The sequence below is a fragment of the Nylanderia fulva genome, unplaced genomic scaffold (genome assembly GCF_048542155.1).
Source record: "Nylanderia fulva isolate GAGA-0341 unplaced genomic scaffold, ASM4854215v1 Scaffold39, whole genome shotgun sequence".
NCBI lineage: Eukaryota > Metazoa > Arthropoda > Insecta > Hymenoptera > Formicidae > Nylanderia > Nylanderia fulva.
This window is the reverse complement of record NW_028190466.1, coordinates 1,405,657-1,427,082: the sequence shown is the minus strand read 5'-3', so window position 1 is coordinate 1,427,082 and position 21,426 is coordinate 1,405,657. Positions and strand designations below refer to the sequence as shown.

General features: G+C 25.7%; 1 protein-coding gene and 1 long non-coding RNA gene across 3 annotated transcripts; both read left to right on the top strand.

The window, feature by feature from the left end:
* Positions 1-11,444: 11,444 nt before the first annotated feature.
* On the top strand, positions 11,445-13,294 carry LOC146721986 (dynein light chain roadblock-type 2-like). Of its 2 annotated transcripts, XM_085485748.1 has the most exons (4): positions 11,445-11,896; positions 12,124-12,279; positions 12,407-12,741; positions 12,815-13,294. In XM_085485748.1, the coding sequence occupies exons 3-4, from the start codon at positions 12,684-12,686 to the stop codon at positions 13,024-13,026; spliced, it is 270 nt and encodes an 89-aa protein (XP_085341874.1). In that variant the 5' UTR covers positions 11,445-11,896; positions 12,124-12,279; positions 12,407-12,683; the 3' UTR covers positions 13,027-13,294. The 2 variants fall into 2 exon arrangements, with proteins under 2 accessions (XP_085341874.1, XP_085341873.1); XM_085485747.1 differs by having other exon boundaries at positions 11,445-12,279.
* Positions 13,295-17,878: 4,584 nt separating this feature from the next.
* LOC146721985 (uncharacterized) lies at positions 17,879-19,179 on the top strand. Its single transcript, XR_014925425.1, has 3 exons — positions 17,879-17,985; positions 18,166-18,462; positions 18,597-19,179. It is a non-coding gene; the product is annotated as an uncharacterized LOC146721985 (long non-coding RNA).
* The last annotated feature ends 2,247 nt before the right edge of the window (positions 19,180-21,426 follow it).

The window sequence follows — 21,426 nt, the reverse complement described above, 5'->3', positions numbered from 1 at the left end:
TTTTAATGTAAAATCTCTATTTTGTAAAATCTTAATATCTTAATAACAATATGCAGAATTTGATTAAAAAAAATTATGTACCAAAATCTTGCGTTTTCATTATACATTTCTTCGATGGTAAAGAAAAATATGACTATTTGTAATTTGATTATTTTTTTGCTTGGATGAGAAACGCAAATATAAATAATAATGTTGAGATAATAATTAACAAAATTTTCTGTTAACAATAAAAAAAAAAATTTTTTTAAGAGAAAAAGTATTTGTAACGAGATCTCGATTTTATAAAATCTTGATATCTTAACAAAAATACAAATTTTGATTAAAGTTTTTATACTAATTTCTTCAATACAAATTTCTATATTAAAATCTCATGATGTTTCTATCATTAAACAACTTTGTATTTATTAATAAATGCTTCGACAGTAGAAAAAAGATAACTATTTATAATTTGATTATTATTTTGTTTTGCTCGGATGAAAAACGTAAAGCTAAATAAAAATGAAATAATGATAATAATGAGATAATAATTAACTAAATTGTCTTGGTTACTAATAAAAGAAAAAGATTTTTAAGAGAAAAATAATTTTAAGAAGACTTCTATTTTGTAAAATCTTAACAAAAATGCAGATATCGCTCAAAAGTTTTCATGATATTTTCATTACCATTAAACAACTGTGCATTCATTAATGAATGCTTCGATGATGAAGAAAACAATGACTATTTGTAATTTGATTATATATTTTCTTTTGCTCGAACGAGAAATACGCAATTTAATGAGGGACATTGTGTACAATTTTAATCTTTTTATTACTACTCGTGTATGTGCACTGAAATTATCAAATTAACCTGAAGAGCTGTCATTATATCCAATCGATTAATGATATCGTCTGTTTACGCACGTAATAAATTGCAATCACAATTCTCGTTGCCAATAATAGAAAGAAAAAATCGATAGACCGATTTCGATTGTCTTTCTTAACTTATTTAATTCTGTTTTCAAACGCAATTATTTTTCTTTTAATAAGAGTGATATTTGTTGAATCATTTATCTATTTAAAAAGATCCGATCAGAAAAATTTATATCATAGCCATATCTTATAAAAATTTATTTGATAAAAAAAAGTTTTCTTTTATCTTGATAAATTCTTTCACGAAAAATAATATTTTATATGTGTAAAAAAACGAGAAGAGAAAATATATGAAATTTGTTAGAAAAAAATTATTTACGCAAGTATTTTGCATTTAAAACAAAATATAATTATATTTAAAATAAATGTATTATTTTTGTATTTAAAATAACTATATATTTAAATAAAAAATATTATAGTATAATTTAAATATATATAATTACATTTAATAAAATAATCCTATTTAAAATAATAATTTTTATAATAACTTTTACCCTCGTATAAAAATCTTTTATAATTATTGGACACGATAAGCAAAAACTTTTACAAAAAGAAGTCGATAGAAATCTATATCCTAGAATGTATATATGATAATACATGTGGTCCCATATAAAATATCGCGGAACAACAAAAGAGCAGACTGGTTCTTTCGACAACAGATGAGAGAAGACTGGTTCTTTTTTTTCGACGAATCATTTACATCGAAATGTGCTCATTGGAATTTCTCTCGCATTGTGTACATTTATATTTATAAATGTAGCAGAACTATGCGATCGCGTTACATCATCCTTGCGTAATTTAAATATGTATATGTACTTATGTAAAAAAATAAGAAGAGTAAAATGCATGAAATTTGTTAGAGAAAAATTATTTACGCAAGTATGTCCCACCCCAAATAAGTTTTTTATTTTTGATTGTAGAAAAAAATGTTTCAAACAAAAGTTGTATGGTTTCGAAGAGGACATAAGGTGGTGCCATTAGTTTGACCTTGAATACTTGCTTGAGAGTCATGTAAAGGTTACCTTTAATTTCTTAAATGGAACCACCTATTTTCCATTACATATTCTTGTAACTGACTTCGAGAGCTTTCCAAAACACTATAATGAAACATTTTTATCTCAAGTACTTGTTGAGTTATAAGACAAGATCTCGCCTCAAAATGACCTTTACGTGACCTTCAAGCAACTATTCAAGGTCAAATTAATGGTACTATCTTATGTCCTCCTCGAAATCATACAATTTTTGTCTGAAACATTTTTTTCTACAATCAAAAATAAAAAACTTATTTGGGGTGGGACATTAAAATGGGACATCCTGTATATGTCATTCTTGAGCATTATAATACAATACAAGGCTAATATACCTGTCATTCATTATTGTGTCATAACAATACACCCGTGAATCGCGCCGTATTTTTAGAAATGTGTTTGCGTGTTGCGATATATCGCGCGGCCTCCTCCTAAATGACGATATCCTGGATGTAAAGTGCAAACAATCATAATCGCGAGCGCACGGGATATATAATGAGGAAAAAAAAAGGAAAAAAAAGGAAAATATGCGCGCGGCCGCGAAACTCCTTATCGATCGACAGAAACACACGCGAAAGATGTTATCACGCAAACATGAAGATTTCAATTTTCTTCATCATCGCGTGCCGCATCCGCGTTAAAAAAAATTAGATAATCATACGATCCGCGAAATTCGCGATACCGGATGCGAAAAAAATCTTAATACAATGTGAAATAATGTATATATTATATATGGAATAAATATTTAAAACGTAGTAATTTATCTGTCAAATGAAGATATGAGATTATTTTGATTCCATTGTAAAAGTTCTTCTTCGTGCATATCGTGTCCGATAATTATGTGACGTGTATGTTAAAAAATTTTAATAGGCATAAAATGTATATAATTATTATTTTAAACATATACAAAGTACGCATGAATAATATTTTATTTATTTATCACATAAAATATTATTTTCTGTAGAAGAATATATCTGAGACAAAGAAAACTTTTTTTAACAAAAATGCGTATAAAAAGTAAAAAAAGAAAAATATATTAGATATGAGAGATAAAGATAAATTTAGATTGTTCACATATAATATCCATCATATTTGCAAATATTTACTTTTTTACGTCACGCAGATTTTTATGTAAACATAAAAATATGTACATAGGTACTTATAAATAAGAGAAGAAGAAAGTAAAAATTTGTTACAAACACTTATTGTTATTTATATTATATATATTAAAGGTTGTTTAAAGTCTGCAACAAATGCTTATTTATATTAGTTGTTTTCTGTGAATATCTGTACGTTGTGGATGTTTGTGACATATTTAATAAATATATATTATTGTCTATAGTTGCTCTCAACTGTTTAATTTTTTTTACAATATTACACAACTCGGCACCCGTAAATTTTTTTTAAACTGTAAAATATTATAATAAATTAATATATATACATGTGAGTATTGCCATATAACTATTTGTGAAAACATTAGAAAATTCTTGTCAACTCTTCATTATAAAAACTTTAATAATGTTATATGAATTTACTCCTTACATTAATTATCGTTCTTCTTATAAAAAGAAAAATTAACTATGACATGAAAAGTCATCAAAACTTTATTAAAAAAATCATTGAATCTTCTTAGTGTTACACTCTATCATCTGCATCGAGGATATCTTCTATTACATATATTACATCCGACAAAATTTGTTAACATTTTGTACAAAATCTTGAGATTTTTTCAAATAAACTCCATTAGTGAGAGAACAGCCTTTAGAATGATCCGCGAGTAGTCGTGTGCAAGAAAATATGAATGGAAAAAATATATGTTTCGTTTTTTATATTTTGTAATAAAAATATTACAGAATTTTCAAAATGTATACATTTGAATGATTAATCATTTATTTTAAAAAAATATTTCAGTTTAAAAAAAATTCCTAAAAATACATGTTATTTTCAACTTCACACAGGTAGGTATAACCCCTTAAATAATTTAACGTATTATCTGTTTTTGAGCATTTCGTCAGATAAATCTCTTTACAAGATAAATCTCTGAACTTCTTATCCGCACTATTTTAGAAGGATCTTCTCTTTTTTGCAAGATGTTTACAATAATTTCGTCCAGACTAAAAAAGAACAGACACACACATTTCTGCACCATTCAAAATATTATAATTTTCGATTATTCAATAACATGTAGCGAACGACTGCGGCATCGTCTGGATAATGCTGTCCTAGCATGTTATTTGGCACATAATGAGTATCTTCAAATTTACAGAAATATTTTCCGATTTCTGGATTATTTATCCATTCTTTGCATACCGATGTTATAGCGCCTAAAATAAAAACGTAAAAATAAAAAATATAGTATCAAATGTATTATGCCATGTAACATAAACAATATGAACAAAAATATCACAGAATATACAGTATATAAAGTATAATAAAGTATTACATATAATACACATACATTGTGGAACGTAACACAGATCACTCTCGATTAACAAAACGTAGTGCGGTTGCGATTTCAAATTATCGATGTTGTTTTTTTGTATACATTTCTCTTCAATATCATTCAGAATATAATATGTTTTTTGCAAATAAAAGTGATTAATGTTGCATTCGTTGTGCCACCCAATAATGACTCCAGCAACATCTTTTCGTGTATTATCTTCCATTTTATGCTTATGTGTAACTATCAATCCAATCGCATATTTTAGATTAAGCGATCTTTTTTTCCGAAACGTTTCATCTGGAGTACATAGTAATTCCTGAAAAATTAGAATTCTTGACGCCTTTATATGTATTAAGTAATTTATATTAATGTAACAATTTAAATTAAAAATAATTATAATTAGATTTTTATACGTATAATTAATATGTATGCTACTTTGTTACATATTTTTAATTTCTACTATGTACAATGAGTGAATTCAATTGTCTTACAGCATAGTAACACCTTAATGATGATGATAGATGTGTGTATGCGTACTCATCAAAGAAATAGTTGCCACGACTCCACAAATAAAATATATCGTTAATGGTTTTAATCGATGTTGACGACATAAGCTGAAAAAAAATTGTTATTAAATTTTGCTTTTTTAATTTATTAGAATCATGCTTATTGATTTCAATGTTCTTAAAACATTTTACAGAGGAAGCATCGCTGATTATGTCTTTTATATCAAACATCGCTGCATTAAACGTCCGTCCAGTTATAACCATCATAAAATGAAAGTCTAAAACTACCAATATTTTATAAAAATAATTACTTACCATACGTGCATCTCTGTCTCTATCTTGAGGCAACACTTGTTGGCATTTTCTTATGTTAGAAATTTTTGCATTATTTGAATTATCTGTCCATTCAAACGTGAAACATTCAATATTTTCTGTACAATTTCTGTATAAACAATAAAGAAATAACATGTTTATGTACATCAGTGCGTAATGTAGATATTTAAAAATAATATTCATTCAATGATAAATTTTTTAGTCTTTTTTGAACTAATTTTTCCTTAGCAAAAGGGAAAACTTATTATTATTATTATTTGACTTGTTTAATGTATTATAGTAGATTCGATTATATATATATCATTTTTTGTCAATATACTAATCAAAAGTGTCCTCCTACTTTAGAAATCAATTTTCAATCTAATATTCTCATTAATACTTTCCAAAATCAGATCATTTTTTTTTTTAAATAATTTTCTTTTCATCTATGGTTTTGTTCAAAAGTCTCTCTTTTTAAATCTCCAAGTAAAATCCTGTTCATGAGACTTATTGAAAGTACAAAATAATCTTATTTTTAATTGTATAAAACAAATTTATGAAATTTTTTAAAATTTATAAAGAATTTAACTTTTATATTAAAAATAAGAGAAAATTTATAAAGCTAATAAACAAACCTTATTAAATCCTACAATTTTTGTCTCAATAATTGTATAAAATGATTTATTTTCAAGACGTTTGACTAATGCAAGACTATTGGGATACGCTGCATATAAAATCAAATCTTAACTTTGAACATGGATTCAGTTAATTAATTATTGATGCAGTTTTGTAAAAGAAGAAATTAATTTAAAATTTTATAAATAACATTGTACAATTCTCTTGTCGAGTTATCAATTTTAAATTATTTTGCACATAAATGTATGTATTGAAATCAACATATCAATGAAAAAAATAATCCACGGAACATATATAAGCTTAAATATATAGTATAAAATTGTTGTTTTATATAAAAATAATGTTTTATATTGCTTAAATATATAGTCTACAGTTCCTCCCGACTGTTTAATTTGTTGTAATATTACATATATTAATATATATATATATATATATATATATATATATATATATATAAATACATTAATATATATATACATGTGAGTTTTGCCGTATAACTATTTGTGCGTATAGTACGAATACTCGACAAAATAAATAAAAATAATTTCAAAGATAAAATTATATATACCTGGATTGCCAAACCAAATGTGTATTTCCAGTATACATATTGTCTCTATAGTGTTTTATTGTCACAACATGTAAACCTAATCTATTTGCAACGTAGATATATATTGCCAACCACAAAGTTTGTTTATAATATAACATGTCTTTTTTAGTCTGTCAAAGAATAATAAGTTTAAAAGTATAGTAAAAAGAATTACAAAGAGAATTAATATTATATTTATTATTAAAAAAAAAAATATATATATATATATATATATATATAATTCATAATAGATAATAAAAAACATACATAAAAAACTTAACATACCAGCAAATTATAAATAAAATTCATATTTATTTGATTCGGTTTCATCCATAATTTATAAGAATCAAAACTTATGATAATTTTGTCAAGTACATCCTTAATCGACATGGCGTCTTTTTCGCACCAAAAATTCTTATCAATACGATTATTTCTCCAAATTGTAAATTGTTCAGGTGGTATGGACAATATTGGATGCTGGAGATATTTATCTTTCAACAACTTTAATACTTCTTGCACGATATTGTCTATGAATTTATCTACATACAACATAGTAATACACTTATTGGGATGACAATATTGTAATATTACGACAATTAAATCCCCCAAACGCTGCATATGATTAGGTTTTTCTACAATTTTTTTCCAATGTAAAGAATAAATATCAGGATACAGATATTTAAATATTTTTATGCTGTAGTATTTTTCTGGTAAATTGCATTGGCTGAAAAATGTACATATTGTAAAATTATTACAGAATAATCAGGTAAACATAACAATGATTTTTTATATTTTAAAATACATTTAGTTACACACATACCGTGGATCTTGTTGATATATGTTTCTAGTAAGTTCATCATATACAATCAACATATTTAATGGATGCTCTTTTATAAGCAGATCGAGAAAGTTTGCTGTAATATCGTGTCCGTGTAGATTACGGTCAAAATACATCTGAGACATACGAGACACATCAAGCCAAAAGTTTTCCGCGGATTTCATACCCTTTTTTAAATCTTTAATATTAATGTCATTAAATTCAATGCCCATTTTGTCTTTACAAAATAGCTGTGCAGTAGGCCATCTAAAATTAAAAAAACAAAATATTTTTTAAAATTTTCAAAAATTATACTGAAGAAATTAAACTCATTATCCCATATTATATATCCAAATCAAATTGAAAAAACTGATAATGTTCAATGATTCTTATATGCCGGAAATTCTATAATGTTAATAGGGTTTGCAATAAACGTTTGCGCAAAATACTATTTTAAAGTACATACATATTTACGCATAATATATATTTTGATTTGTTTTATATGCAGTGTTTTATTGCGACAAACTGATATTTTATGTTTAATGGCGATGTTGTAATAAAATGTTAAATAATAAGAAAATTTGTCTTCTATTTTATTATTACAATATAGCGCGATAAAATATGTAATTTATATTACTCACATATGTATAAATTATATTTTATATTTATATATACATTACAAATGTTAGGTCACCGGTAATTTACATAATTGTTGCTTATATTAAAAAGAATTTTTTCAATAAGTTCTCTCTTCAAAAATATTAAAAAGTCCATTATTATTGAACTGTAATATTTATTTAATAATTAATATGTAATTACATTTTAAATTTACATTCTTAATAATTAATTCTTACATACTCAAATCTGCTCAAGCATACAGACTTTTTATTCTAATTGAGTTTTTCTTTATTTTTAAGAGGAAGTATCCCATTAGCGCTTTGAATCATTCTTCTATATTTTATACCCATTGAACAAGTGTTCCATTCGTCGATTATTATTATACACTTGTCACGTGTACTAAAACTAGTCGACGATCTATAAAAAAAATTTCTTCAAATTCTTTAAATTCCGTAAACTATTTTTAGCATACAAGTAACCAATTTAACAGTTATTAATGGAATACGAAAATGTAACAAAAGCATTCAAAAAGAACTCTCGCGCTACGGATTAGAGCGAGAGCAGAAAAAACTTTAGAACACAAGAGTAAGGATTTTCCTGTCGCGTCGCGCAAGCTTATTGTATAGCCAGAGAAAGCACAAAGCACTAGTGAGAAACTTTTTCGCATGTGCAATCCTTCGAGAATGGGTATATATACATATCTCTCTGGAACCATTATTGATATAGCTCGAGATTTTTTAAATACATGTGTTCATTCATTGATTACTGTACGATTCGTTACGTGTACGCTAAAAATAGCTTACAATATTTAAAGAATTCAAGAAATGTATTTTTTATTAATCGTAAGTTATTTTTATCGTACACGTGACAAATCGAAGAAATGAAAACACTTCATTTCGATGGGTACAGAAGTATAATTTGAAGCGCTACTAGGAAACTTTTGCATCTCATACAGCATACAAATTTGCAGCAATATTGCAACAACATTGCAATATGGTACTTTGCATAGCGATATTGCAGAAATATTATATATGCATGAATTTGCAATATAGTTTAAACAACGTTGCAGCAAGATTTCAGAAAAATTATAAAAATAAAATTCACGCAAAAAATTTCAAATTATTCTTATATACCAAAAAATTATTTCTTAAAAAATTGTTTTTATAAAAGTTACGATATTTCATTAATCTTTTAAAGCTAAACAAATTTTCTACTTTATAAATTTCAGCAATAATTTTTTTTAATTTGCAGAATTTTATTTAGAAAGTCTAATCAAGTTATGTTTTAAAATGACACAATATCTGCAAAAATTTTTCGAATTTAAAAAAACTAAAAATAAATAAATTTTAAAATATTTAAAATTTATTTTCAAATATTTTAAATGTCAGAATATTATTATAAATTCTTCAGAAGGCAATATGTTGCGTAAAATCATTTAAATATATTTTTCGCCAAATTTTTGCAAAGCTCCTTTTTATGTAATATGTCCATCAAGTAAAATAACAAAAACTTTTATACATAAAAAACTTACCTCTGAGCACACTTTTTCTTCCAGAAATTTTCATAATGGGATAACCACTGAAATTTCTTGCACGTGGAACTAAAATTCTCAACGTCCCTCAAGCTAATAGTTTCGTTTCCCAGAATTATTGAAATAATCTCGGAAGGCAAATCCTCTATCGAAACCATTATTTCTGCGACAAAATATATACATATAACAAACACACGTACAATATAAATACAACTTGCGGTTTTAACCTTAACGAATCGAATAATATTCTATGCACCAACTCCGCTTTGTAGAAAGCACGTGGTTTACTGCATCGTGGACAGCCATAGACTGGAAATGACCAAAATGCTTCGAGAGACAAGTTGGGGGGAACAAAGAAAAAAATCCTAGCAAATACAAAGTAACTACTGTAAACTATTCGTAATAGTTTCACTTTTATTGCAACCTTTATCTTTCACCTTTAAAGAAAGTGTCCTTTTGTCAGATCTCGCCAATGGAACAAGAACAGAAAAAAATATGAATTTTAGTATACAATTATTATGATTATGCACTTATCAAAAACACATAGAAATCAAGATAATTTTGAAAATAAATAAAAAAATCTCCGGGTTAAGTCCAAGAAAGATCATAGTGGAAACTGAAACTTGAGTGAAAGATAAAAGAAATATATATATTGTATTTTTTTCTTTGTCCCCTCCCCCCCCATTTCCCTTCCATGAAACATTTTGTCATTCCCAGTCTATGGCAGTTCACGACGCAGTAAGCCACGTGCTCTCTACAAAGCGGAGTTGGTGCATAGAATATCATTCGATTTGTTAAGATAAAAACTGCAAGTTATTTTTATATTATTATATAATGATTACGATACAGGATTTATCTAACGAAATTATATTAAGTATTCTGGAAAACGAAACCATTAATTTGAGCGACGTTAAGAATTTTAGTTCCACGTGCAAGGAATTTCAGTGGATATCTCGCTATGAAACTCTCTGGAAGAAAAAATTGGCTCACAATCAGAGGTAAGTTTCTTTATGTATAAACTTTTTTGTTATTTTACTTGATGGACTCATCATATAAAAAGAAAATTTGCGAAACTTGGCGAAAAATATATTTAAATAACTTTACGCAAAATATTACCTTTTTGAAAAATTTAAAATAATATTCTGACATTTAAAATATATCTAAATAAATTTATAAAATATTTTAAAATTTATGTATATCTAGCCTTTCCAAATTTGCAAAATTTTTGCAGATATTGTGTCGTTATAAAACATGACTTGATTAGACTTTCTGAATAAAATTGTGCAAATTAAAAAAATTGCAGCTAAAAGTTATAAAGAAGAAAATTTGTTCAGCTTTAAATAATTTATAAAAGATTTTAACTTTTATAATAAACAATTTTTGAAGAAATCATTTTTTGATATATAAGAATAATTTTAGGAATATATTTTTGTTATAATAAGAATAATTTTTTGTTTTATTATCAATATCTACTCGTGCAATTGTAAAAATAATAATATAACTGTTAATAAGGTAATTTTTCGTATAACAATATAATTCAGAAACAAATTTGGAAACCAGAAAAATAATTATTTTATACAAAAAAGTATACATTTTAATTATAACTTCATCAGTAGAGAAATTTCTAAAATTGCACCTAGGATTTCACACATGCGAAAGAGTTTTCTTGTTAGCGCTTCAAGTTATTCTTCTGTACTCATTGAAATAAAGTGTTCTCATTCCTTCGATTTGTCACGTGTGTACGATAAAAATAACTTACGATTAATAAAGAATACATTTCTTGAATTCTTTAAATATCGTAAGTTATTTTTAGCGTGACGAATCGTACAATAATCAATGAATAAACACACGTATTTTAAAAATTTTAACTATCAATTATGGTTTGAGAGAGAAAGAAAATCGCGCCGCGCGGGCTTACTTATATTTATACCCATATTCGAAGAATTGCGAGAAAGTTTCGTGTGTATGATATAAGCCCCCATTTTTGTAATTTTTAATGTTTTTATAGTTGTTCCAGATTGTTCTATGTTTGTTCTACATTGTTCCAGAGTTATCAAGAGACACGGTAGTGTCTCGCGACCAGTTAAGGGCGTAGCCGAGACACCGTGTATCTTAACGCGAGTCGGACATTTGAGTCTTTATAATATTTCGAATTCTCAATAACGGCTGAAGCAATCGAGTTTATACTAGACTTAATCGATAGATTGAGTTTGAATTATATAATAAAAGTGTCTTTATTTCTGCTCTACGTGATTTGTAAGCAGAGATATATAATTGCAAAGTCGAAATATGAAAAATTTCTTTTAAGAAACGTCCCCGTCATCATTATCATCATCGACCACGCAAACATAGTAGTATCGTGCTACACGTATTCACACGTATACAACACATGCGCACACATATATCACACGTACACAACACATGAATAGATGCATGTATTGGAAATGTCCATCTCGCACGTTTTACAACAGACGGCGATAGTTGCCCTCCGCTATATTGACAGCGTGCGGGGTTAGATATTTTCAATTTCAATTTTCAATTTCAATTTTTACATTCAATTTTAATGTTATTATTTGCAAATTTATTGTCATAATAATTTATGTGCAAGTTTACAGTCTGTGATACAAAATCAGATATTTTGCTATTATTTCAATAATATTTCAATTATATAAATGCCTATGTATGAGTATGCATATATTTTTAATAATTTTCTTAATTAGCTTCTATATTTTTTTCAGTTGTACATCAAGCAGGTAGCATTATCAGCTCACTTGTGAGCATGGGTTGGGCAATGGCTAGTTATCATCGCAGCATTCGATTAGCTTAACAAGATAAATCTAATATCAGTGCTATAGGAACTATTTTACAATTTTTCTGGCATTTTCTTATTGCAGGTACATATATATCCAATAATTAATATACAAAATTAAATATTATTCATCACACACTTTGTATCAAAATAATATATTTTTTTAAATTTATTTTAAATTTATTTAATCATTTTTATCATTGTGATTGTAGTGGCAAGGATCTTATTGCTCAGTGTCATTGCAAGCATCTGGCCTATATATACCATAATATATTGTGTAATACATTGGCTAAGTATGACAATATAGATTTTGATAGATTCCCATGGAATATTGGAATTTTGTCGGACTTACAGTCATCCACCACATATGCAGCCTACAATTAAAGAACGCATTTATTCCATATGATTTGCTTCCGTTATTGGAATATTTAAAATAAAAATTTTATTAATAAATTTCGATGAAATAATTTATAAGAGGTTGAAGAAACTATGAAACAAATTCAGTCTCATAAAAGGGTAGTTGGAACAATAGTGGTGAATGCAGAAGGTATTACATGAGATCATTGACATGATTTACTTGTAGTTGTAAACAAAAATTTATAAAATTATATTTGTTTTAGGTATTCCTATAAAGTCAACATTAGATAATACGACAACAGTTCAATACGCAGGTTTGATAAGTCAATTGTCAGATAAAGCTCGTTCTGTCGTACGTGACTTGAATCCAACAAATGATTTAACTTTCTTGCGCATACGTAGCAAAAAACATAAAATTATGATGGCACCAGATAAAGAATTCATATTAATAGTAGTACAAAATCCAGTTGATTGATATTTAAAAGAAACAAAAATATATTTCAAAGTTAAGATTTATTTTTTTGGTTGTTAATTTAATCTGTATGCTACATTGGATGTTAATATCTATTCAATTAAATAAAGAAAAATAAAAGAATAAAGCTTAAAAATTATACAAAATGCAGTATTTAATTACTAATTTAACAAATTATGAACTTTTAGAGTTTTTAAATAGTGCTTTCTTCTTTGGTAACAATATTATATTTTTAAGTTTGATAATTATGAAAATATGTATATATAGTAATTCATGGCATGTTTATTTTTGTATTTAATACAATTATAAATGTACATTTCTCATCAATAAAATATCACAGTATCTTTTTTATAATTTAATTTTAATATTGAGATTGTTTTTATTCAGTGGAAAAAAAAATGTGTAGTTGGTCCCTATTAATTATACATACATATAAGAGTGTCGCACAAATAATTCTATGCAGTCTTTTTAAGATAATATAAAAATACTTATAAATATAATCAATTAAAATACATATAATCAAAATTGTATGTATTAAAATTCAATAGCATATAAAAAAGATTTTTTAAAATTATATATCAATATAATAAAAATCCAACATTTTATATATATATATATATATATATATATATATATATATATATATATATTTATTTATTGTATATCATAAATATGTATTTATTTATTTATATTTATCTATCTTTTTTTTATATATATGGTAGAAATACAATGTATGAGTTATTTTATTTTGCAAAATTTTTTAAAGTTAAACTATTAATTACAATGAAATTATTTCATATAATACCGAGATTCTTTTCATAATAAAGATTAAGAGAGAGTTAGATTTTATCATAAGATTTATAAAAGTCATAAGATAAGGTTAATTGCATATTGTATAGTTTATCTCTCATTTTTTAAAGTAAATAAATATCAAAGTTACATTGCTTGAACTGGTGCGTTTGAAGTATGTTGTCTTTTTGAGAGATGCAAGACAATATAGTACAAAAGCATTGCTGTAATTCCCAAGAAAAAGGAAATGATACAAATAATAAAGATTATATTAAAGTACTAAGCCTCTTTAACTGCAGGAGGACAAGCATATTGCCATAATAAATTTGCTGCAATATTTTCAAAAAAGCAGATAACATAGAAAGATAGATGTTTTCAAAATGTTTTGCTATCTACAGCATTGAGATATATAAAAATGTGCACTATGCCAATAACGGAAGCAAATAATATGGAATAAATGCGTTCTTTAATTGTAGGCTGCATATATGGTGGATGACTGCAAGTCCGACAAAATTCCAATATTCCATGGGAATCTATCAAAATCCATATTGTCATACTTAGCCAATGTATTACACAATATATTATGGTATATACAGGCCAGATGCTTGCAATGACACTGAGCAATAAAATCCTTGCCACTACAATCACAATGATAAAAATGATTAAATAAATTTAAAATAAATTTTTAAAAATATATTATTTTGATACAAATTGTGTGATGAATAATATTTAATTCTGTATATTAATTATTGGATATATATGTACCTAAAATAAGAAAATGCCAGAAAAATTGAATTTGCTTATTTATTTAAAGATGCTTATCATATACAAAAATGAATGATATAATCTCTAAAAACTCACCTTTAAAAAAAGGTAAAAAAAGGCGCGCTGCTAAATAATATTCTAATGATATTAAAATTAAATTGTTACTTTTAAACTCATTGCAGCGCGCCCAGTTTTTTTAACTAAAATTTTTTTATTTCTTTTTATTTTATATTAATTTTAAATTTGCATAAGTTTTTAAATTTTAATTTTTTATAAAAATGTTTATTTATTAGCGCAATAATTGGACATTACTTTTTGTAGAGATATTAATTTTAGAACATAAATTTTTGTCAATTGATAAATTTTTTTACTTAAAAATACTTTTTTGTTTAACACTTTTTCACATGGCGCATGGACTTGGCATCTTGTTTATCTTTTTTTTTTAAAGATAAGTTTTTTTATGGTACAATTCTACATTTGCAAATTTAAATTTTTATTTATTCATTATACGACTCTATATATGTCTGCAACTTTAATTTTCCACTGGTACAAGTTTCTACTTTCACTTGGCGCAATTTTTTTTTTATTTCATTACTTTTGTTACGATTGTACATGGGTTTATAATCGATAATTTTTCATACAATTCTATTGTACATGGGTTTGCAATGGATAATTTTTGTTAATGGCGTGCCCTTAACTGGTCGCCTTTTTTTACCTTTTTTTAAAGGTGAGTTTTTAGAGATTTAAATGTAAACCCCAAAAAACAAAAGAACAAACGCAAAAAAACGGTTTTTTATAACGGCCCCTTATTTTTTGAAAAATCCAATTTTTGTTGTTGTTCTGGAATATGTTCTAGTTGTTCTAAACATTGTTTTAAAGTACAAATTCTCCGAAAGATGTATTTACAAAGATATAGCAAAAAATGTTTTTTTTTATAGTGGCCCCCCATTTTTTGGTATTTCATTAGTAACTGTTAGATTAAATACGCTAACAGAATACTTTCTCCTAAAAATAAAGAAACACTCAATTAGGAATGAATAATCTGTATGCTAGAGCAGATTTGAGAATGTAAGAATTAATTATTAAAAGGGCGAATTTCAAATGTATTTACTTAATTACTACTAAATAAATATTACAGCTCAATAATCGACTTTATAATATTTTTGGAGAAAACTCACTGACACTTTAATACAATATAAACAACAATTATGTAAATTACCGGTAACCTAACATTTGTAATGTATATATAAATATAAAATTTATATATATAATATAATCATATATAAATATTAATATTTATATATAATATAATAATTTATATACATATAAATATATATATATATATATATATATATATATATCTGTGTACATATTTTATCGCGCTATAATGCAGTAATAAAGTAGAAAACAAATTTTCTTATTATTTAACATTTTATTACAAATCGCCATTAAACAAAATATCAGTTTGTCTGAATAAAACACTGTATAAAACAAATCAAAAATATATAATATGCGTAAATAGATATGTATTTTAAAATAGTATTTTGCGCAAACATTTTGCGTTTTTTACATTTTAAGATTCACGGAATCTAAAAATCATTAATAATCATCAGTTTCTTCTATTTGATTTGAATATATAATATGGGATGATGAGTTTAATTTCCTTAATATAATTTTTGAAAATTTTAAAAAGTATTTTGTGTTTTCAATTTTAGATGGCCTACTGCACAGCTATTTTGTAAAGACAAAATAGGCATTGAATTTAATGACTTAAATATTAAAGATTTAAAAAGAGATTTGAAATGCGCGGAAAACTTCTGGCTTGATGTGTCTCGTATGTCTCAGATGTATTATTATCATAAACTACTCAAAAAAGATATTAAAAAATCTTTCGATTTGCTTGAAAAAAGCACCCTTTAAATTTGTTGATTTTATATGATGAACTTATTAGAAACATATATCAACAAAATTTACGGTATGTGTGTGACTAAATTTATTTTAAAATATCATCAAAAATTATTGGTATGTTTAATTAATTAATCTGCACTAAATTTACAATATGTACATTTTTCAGCCAATGCAATTTAACAGAAAGATACTACAGCATAAAAATATTTCAATGTTTGTATCTAAACATATTTTTTTTTTATATTCGAACAAAACTGAAGCAAAATCCATTGATACGCAATGTTTGGAGAGTTTAATTGACATAATAATACAATATTGTCATCCCAAAAAGAGTATTACTATGTTGTATATAGATCAATTCATAGACAATATTGTGCAAGAAGTATTAAAGTTGTTGAAAGATGAATATCTCCAGCATCCAATATTGTCCATACCACCTGAACAATTTACAATTTGGAGAAAAAATCGTATTAATAAAAATTTCTGGTGCGAAAATAACGCAATGTCGATTAAAAATGTACTGGACAAAATTATCATAAGTTTTGACTCTTATAAATCATAGATGGAACCGAATCAAATAAATACGGATCCTATTTATATGTCGCTGGTATGTTAAGTTTTTTATGTATGTTTTTTATTATTTATCATAAATAATAATTTTTTAATTTATCCTAAATATATTATTAATTCTCTATTATAATTATTTTTATTATATTTTTACACTTATTATTCTTTGACAGACTAAAGAAGACACATTATATTATAAACAAACGTTGTGGTTGGCAATATATATCTGCGTTGCAAATAGATTATACATAGTGATATAGCATTTTTCTAAACAATTTATCATTGAATGAATATTATTTTTAAACATCTACATTACGCACTGATGTACATGAACATGTTATTTCTTTATTATTTATACAGAAATTGTACAGAAAATACAGAATGTTTCACGTTTGAATGGACAGATAATACAGATAATGCAAAGATTTCTAACATAAGAAAATGCCAACGAGTGTCGCCTCAAGCTAGAGACAGAAATGCACGTTTGGTAAGTAGTTATTTATATAAAATATTGGTAGTGTTAGACTTTCATTCTATGGTGGTTATAACTGCATGACGTTTAATGCAGCGACGTTTGATATAAAAAACATAATAAACGATGTTTCCTTTAAAATTTTTTTAAGTACATTGAAATCAATAAGCTTAATTCTAATAAATTAAAAAAGCATGTAATATATAACATTAGTTTTAGATTATAAAGTTTCGAAAATATATCTAAATATATTTTTTCTTACACGCATTTAAAATTTGAATTTAATCATTACATATGATATCATATGTGATTTTGATTCAAAATTTAATAACAATTTTTTTAAGCTTATGTCGTCAAGATCGTTTGCAACCATTAAGGATATACTTAATTTGTGGGCGTGTGGCCCCTTTTCCTTTAACTTATTTAGGAATAATTTAGCATCAATAATTGATTATACTGAGGTAAGACATATGAATTCACTTATTGCACATTATAAATTAAAGATATGTAACAAAGTAACATATATTATAATTATACGTGTAAAAATCTAATTATAATTATTTTTAATTCAAATTATTACATTAATATAAATTACATAATATATATAAAAGCGTCAACTATATATATACTAATTTTTCAAGAAATATGTACTCCAGATGAAACGTTTCGGAAAAAAAGATCGCCTAATCTAAAATATGCGATTGGATTGATAGTTACACATAAGCATAAATTGGAAGATAATACACGAAAAAATATTGCTGGGGTCATTATTGGGTGGCACAACGAATGCCACATTGAATGCTTTGTACATAAAGAAACATATTGTATTCTGCATGATATTGAAAAGGAATGTATACCGAAAAATAACATTGATAATTGGAAATGGCAACCGCACTACGTTTTGTTAATCGAAAATGATTTGTGTTACGTTCCACAATGTATGTGTATTATATGTAATACTTCATTATACTTTATATACTGTATATTTTGTGATATTTTTGTTTATATTGTTTATGTTACATGGCATAATACATTTGATACTATATTTTTTATTTTTACGTTTTTATTTTAGGTGCTATAACATCGGTATGCAAAGAATGGATAAATAATTCAAAAATTGGAAAATATTTCTGTAAATTTGAAGATAATCATTATGTGCCAAATAACATGCTAGGACAGCATTATCCAGACGATGCCGCTGTCGTTCGCAGAATATTATTCAGTAGAAAGAGAAAATTATAAAATTAATACAATGGGAAAAGGCTTTTACACGAGCAAATATGGATGACAAAGTAAAATTACTGTATTTAAATATAAAATTTACAAAAAATTCGTGCAAGACGTTTCGTCACTTACTTGTGACTTCTCAATCGCAAAATTAAATACAATTACATATAATAACGGTCTATAAATTTCATCTTAAAGCTATAGTTGTCTTGTTAGCATTATAAAATATACTAATATGTTCATGTTCTTCGTATTAATTTAAATGCTCAGAAATAATTAATGTTCGATCTATGTTAACAATAGCGTACAATTAAACTTTTATACGGAATTTATTAGATATAATTAATATTAGTTAAATTGCAAACACTTACATATTTTTATTATTTGCCTCGATCTCCATTATAATGTGTTATTCTTTATCGACTTCTAGGCTGATTGTATATGCAGTATGTCTCTCATGAGTTTTATATATATTATTTAGAAATAGGTGAAATTTATTTATATTTCGTTTATTTTGTCTAAAATCGGGAAATATGTCTTGTCCAATAAAGCAATATTATCTATAAGATTCAAACTATTTTTTTGTTGTTTAATGTGTATTGTTTCTGATATTAACCTTTTGTAGTAATTGCTTTCACAATCTAAAATTCTAACGTCATTCCAATCCATATTATAATTCATGTCAATGATATGTCTAGAACGATGCTCAACGTCTATACGTATATACGAGCTTGATTATCACATTGTTTAGAAAATTATATTTTGAGCAGTGCAAAAAATGTGTAAAAAAAGACTTAGCAATAGAAGCTAAATTTCAATAACTGAATCAAACTTAGCTACAAGAGCTATCGCCTTAGTATCATGACTAAGTCCTGGCTATTATAGTTACAAAATATTTACTGTGATATGAAAACTTATTAGTTGAAATTGAAAGTGTATATTAACATAAATAGCTATATACATACATTACGGTGTATGCTTGATAGCTAAAACATTTAGCATGCTAAGGCTAAGTTTTTTTTATACGCGCGAACCTTTAACTGTCCATTAGCTTTTATTCGGATAGTGAAAATGGTTGTGATTGTGATTCTAATAAAATTATATTTATAGCAATATGATATTTTTATTTTAGTTAATAAACATATATTTCTATACTATGTACAGGATGATTCACTTTAATTGTTTTAGGCAAATATTTTAAAAAATATGGCAGATATAAATAAATATTTTAGACAAAAATTTAATGGCTTCTTGGGTAATTATGATTTTGGAGCTAGTATAATATGACTTCTGCAGCAAAATTGATAGTTAAAACAGCAAAAATTGCTTAGGATTTTTAGCAAAAATTATACAATTATAACTAAAAATCATAGCAGTCATAATGAAGATTAGTTAGTTCTAACCTTTTTTGTTATTTTACTTGATGGAATCATCACATAAAAAGGAACTTTGCAAAAACTTGGCAAAAATATATGTACGCGATTTTTGTAATGCTATGTTTTATTATATTGTCTTTGATTATATATATATATATATATATATAATATATATATATATATATTATATTATATATATATATATAAATATTTATTACAATTCTGATAATTTTCTCCTAAATAATAAATAAATTGCAGTTTTGCATTTTTAAATTCTTTACTCTAAGAAGCTCTTTACAAAATAGTAAAAATTAAGAATTAAAAAGGAGAATGTACTTACATAATAAACTAAATAAAACGCAAATATGTTTTATTAATGTTTCTTAATAATTCTTTATTAATTCCTCAATTTCACGTACATGCTACTTTGAGGAATATAGCTTTAGATGTTTATATATATATTACAATTGAGCATATAAAACAATAATGCTTTGTCGTTGAAGAATCTCAATGCATAGTTATATATAAAATCCGTCGTTTTTTATGGACTGGTCAAAAAAATTATCGCAACACGCAATTAATATCAAAATTTCGTGGAAATTCAAATAAGCGTATCTCCGCGAAAAATTATCGTATTTGAAAAAAATTATTTTTTGTTTCAAAAGGTGAAGTTTTTACTTTATATATAAAAAACTTTCGTTCGATTTTGATTTTATTCTCCCTTCCTCTTTTCACCCCTTTAAAAAGTAAGGTGTTTTTTTTTTTTGAAAAAATTGCAAAATTTGACGAACTCTACGGAGTGAAATAAATTTTTTTTGCAAATCTTATCCAAATTTTCGTAAAATATAAACTTTTTCCTACAAATTAAAAGAAAAAGCAAAGTTTGTACGATTTTTGTTGGCAGAGTTACGGCATATCAAAGTTATCTATGCATTTTTGTGAAATTATCACCAGCATTAGCGATACTCGACGCGCATCAACGATGATTTCGCGACAACTTGCTAATGAAGATTTCCCTCACAGAATCAGTGATCAATATCAAAATCAATAATATCATTATATCAAATCAATGCATAACAAAGCCGTAATTACTAATAATGTTAAGCCATAATAACACTAATCATTATTACTAATAATGGTAAACCGCGCGTGTAGCGATGTGCGTGAGCACACTATGCAAGGCACTATGCTTATGGCAAGACGCTATTCTTTTGCGCGCGCCTTTGACATGCCTTTTTCTATCGTTAATTATAAAAATTATTATGCATTATAGAAAAAAATGGCTCAGGACTTTTTGAC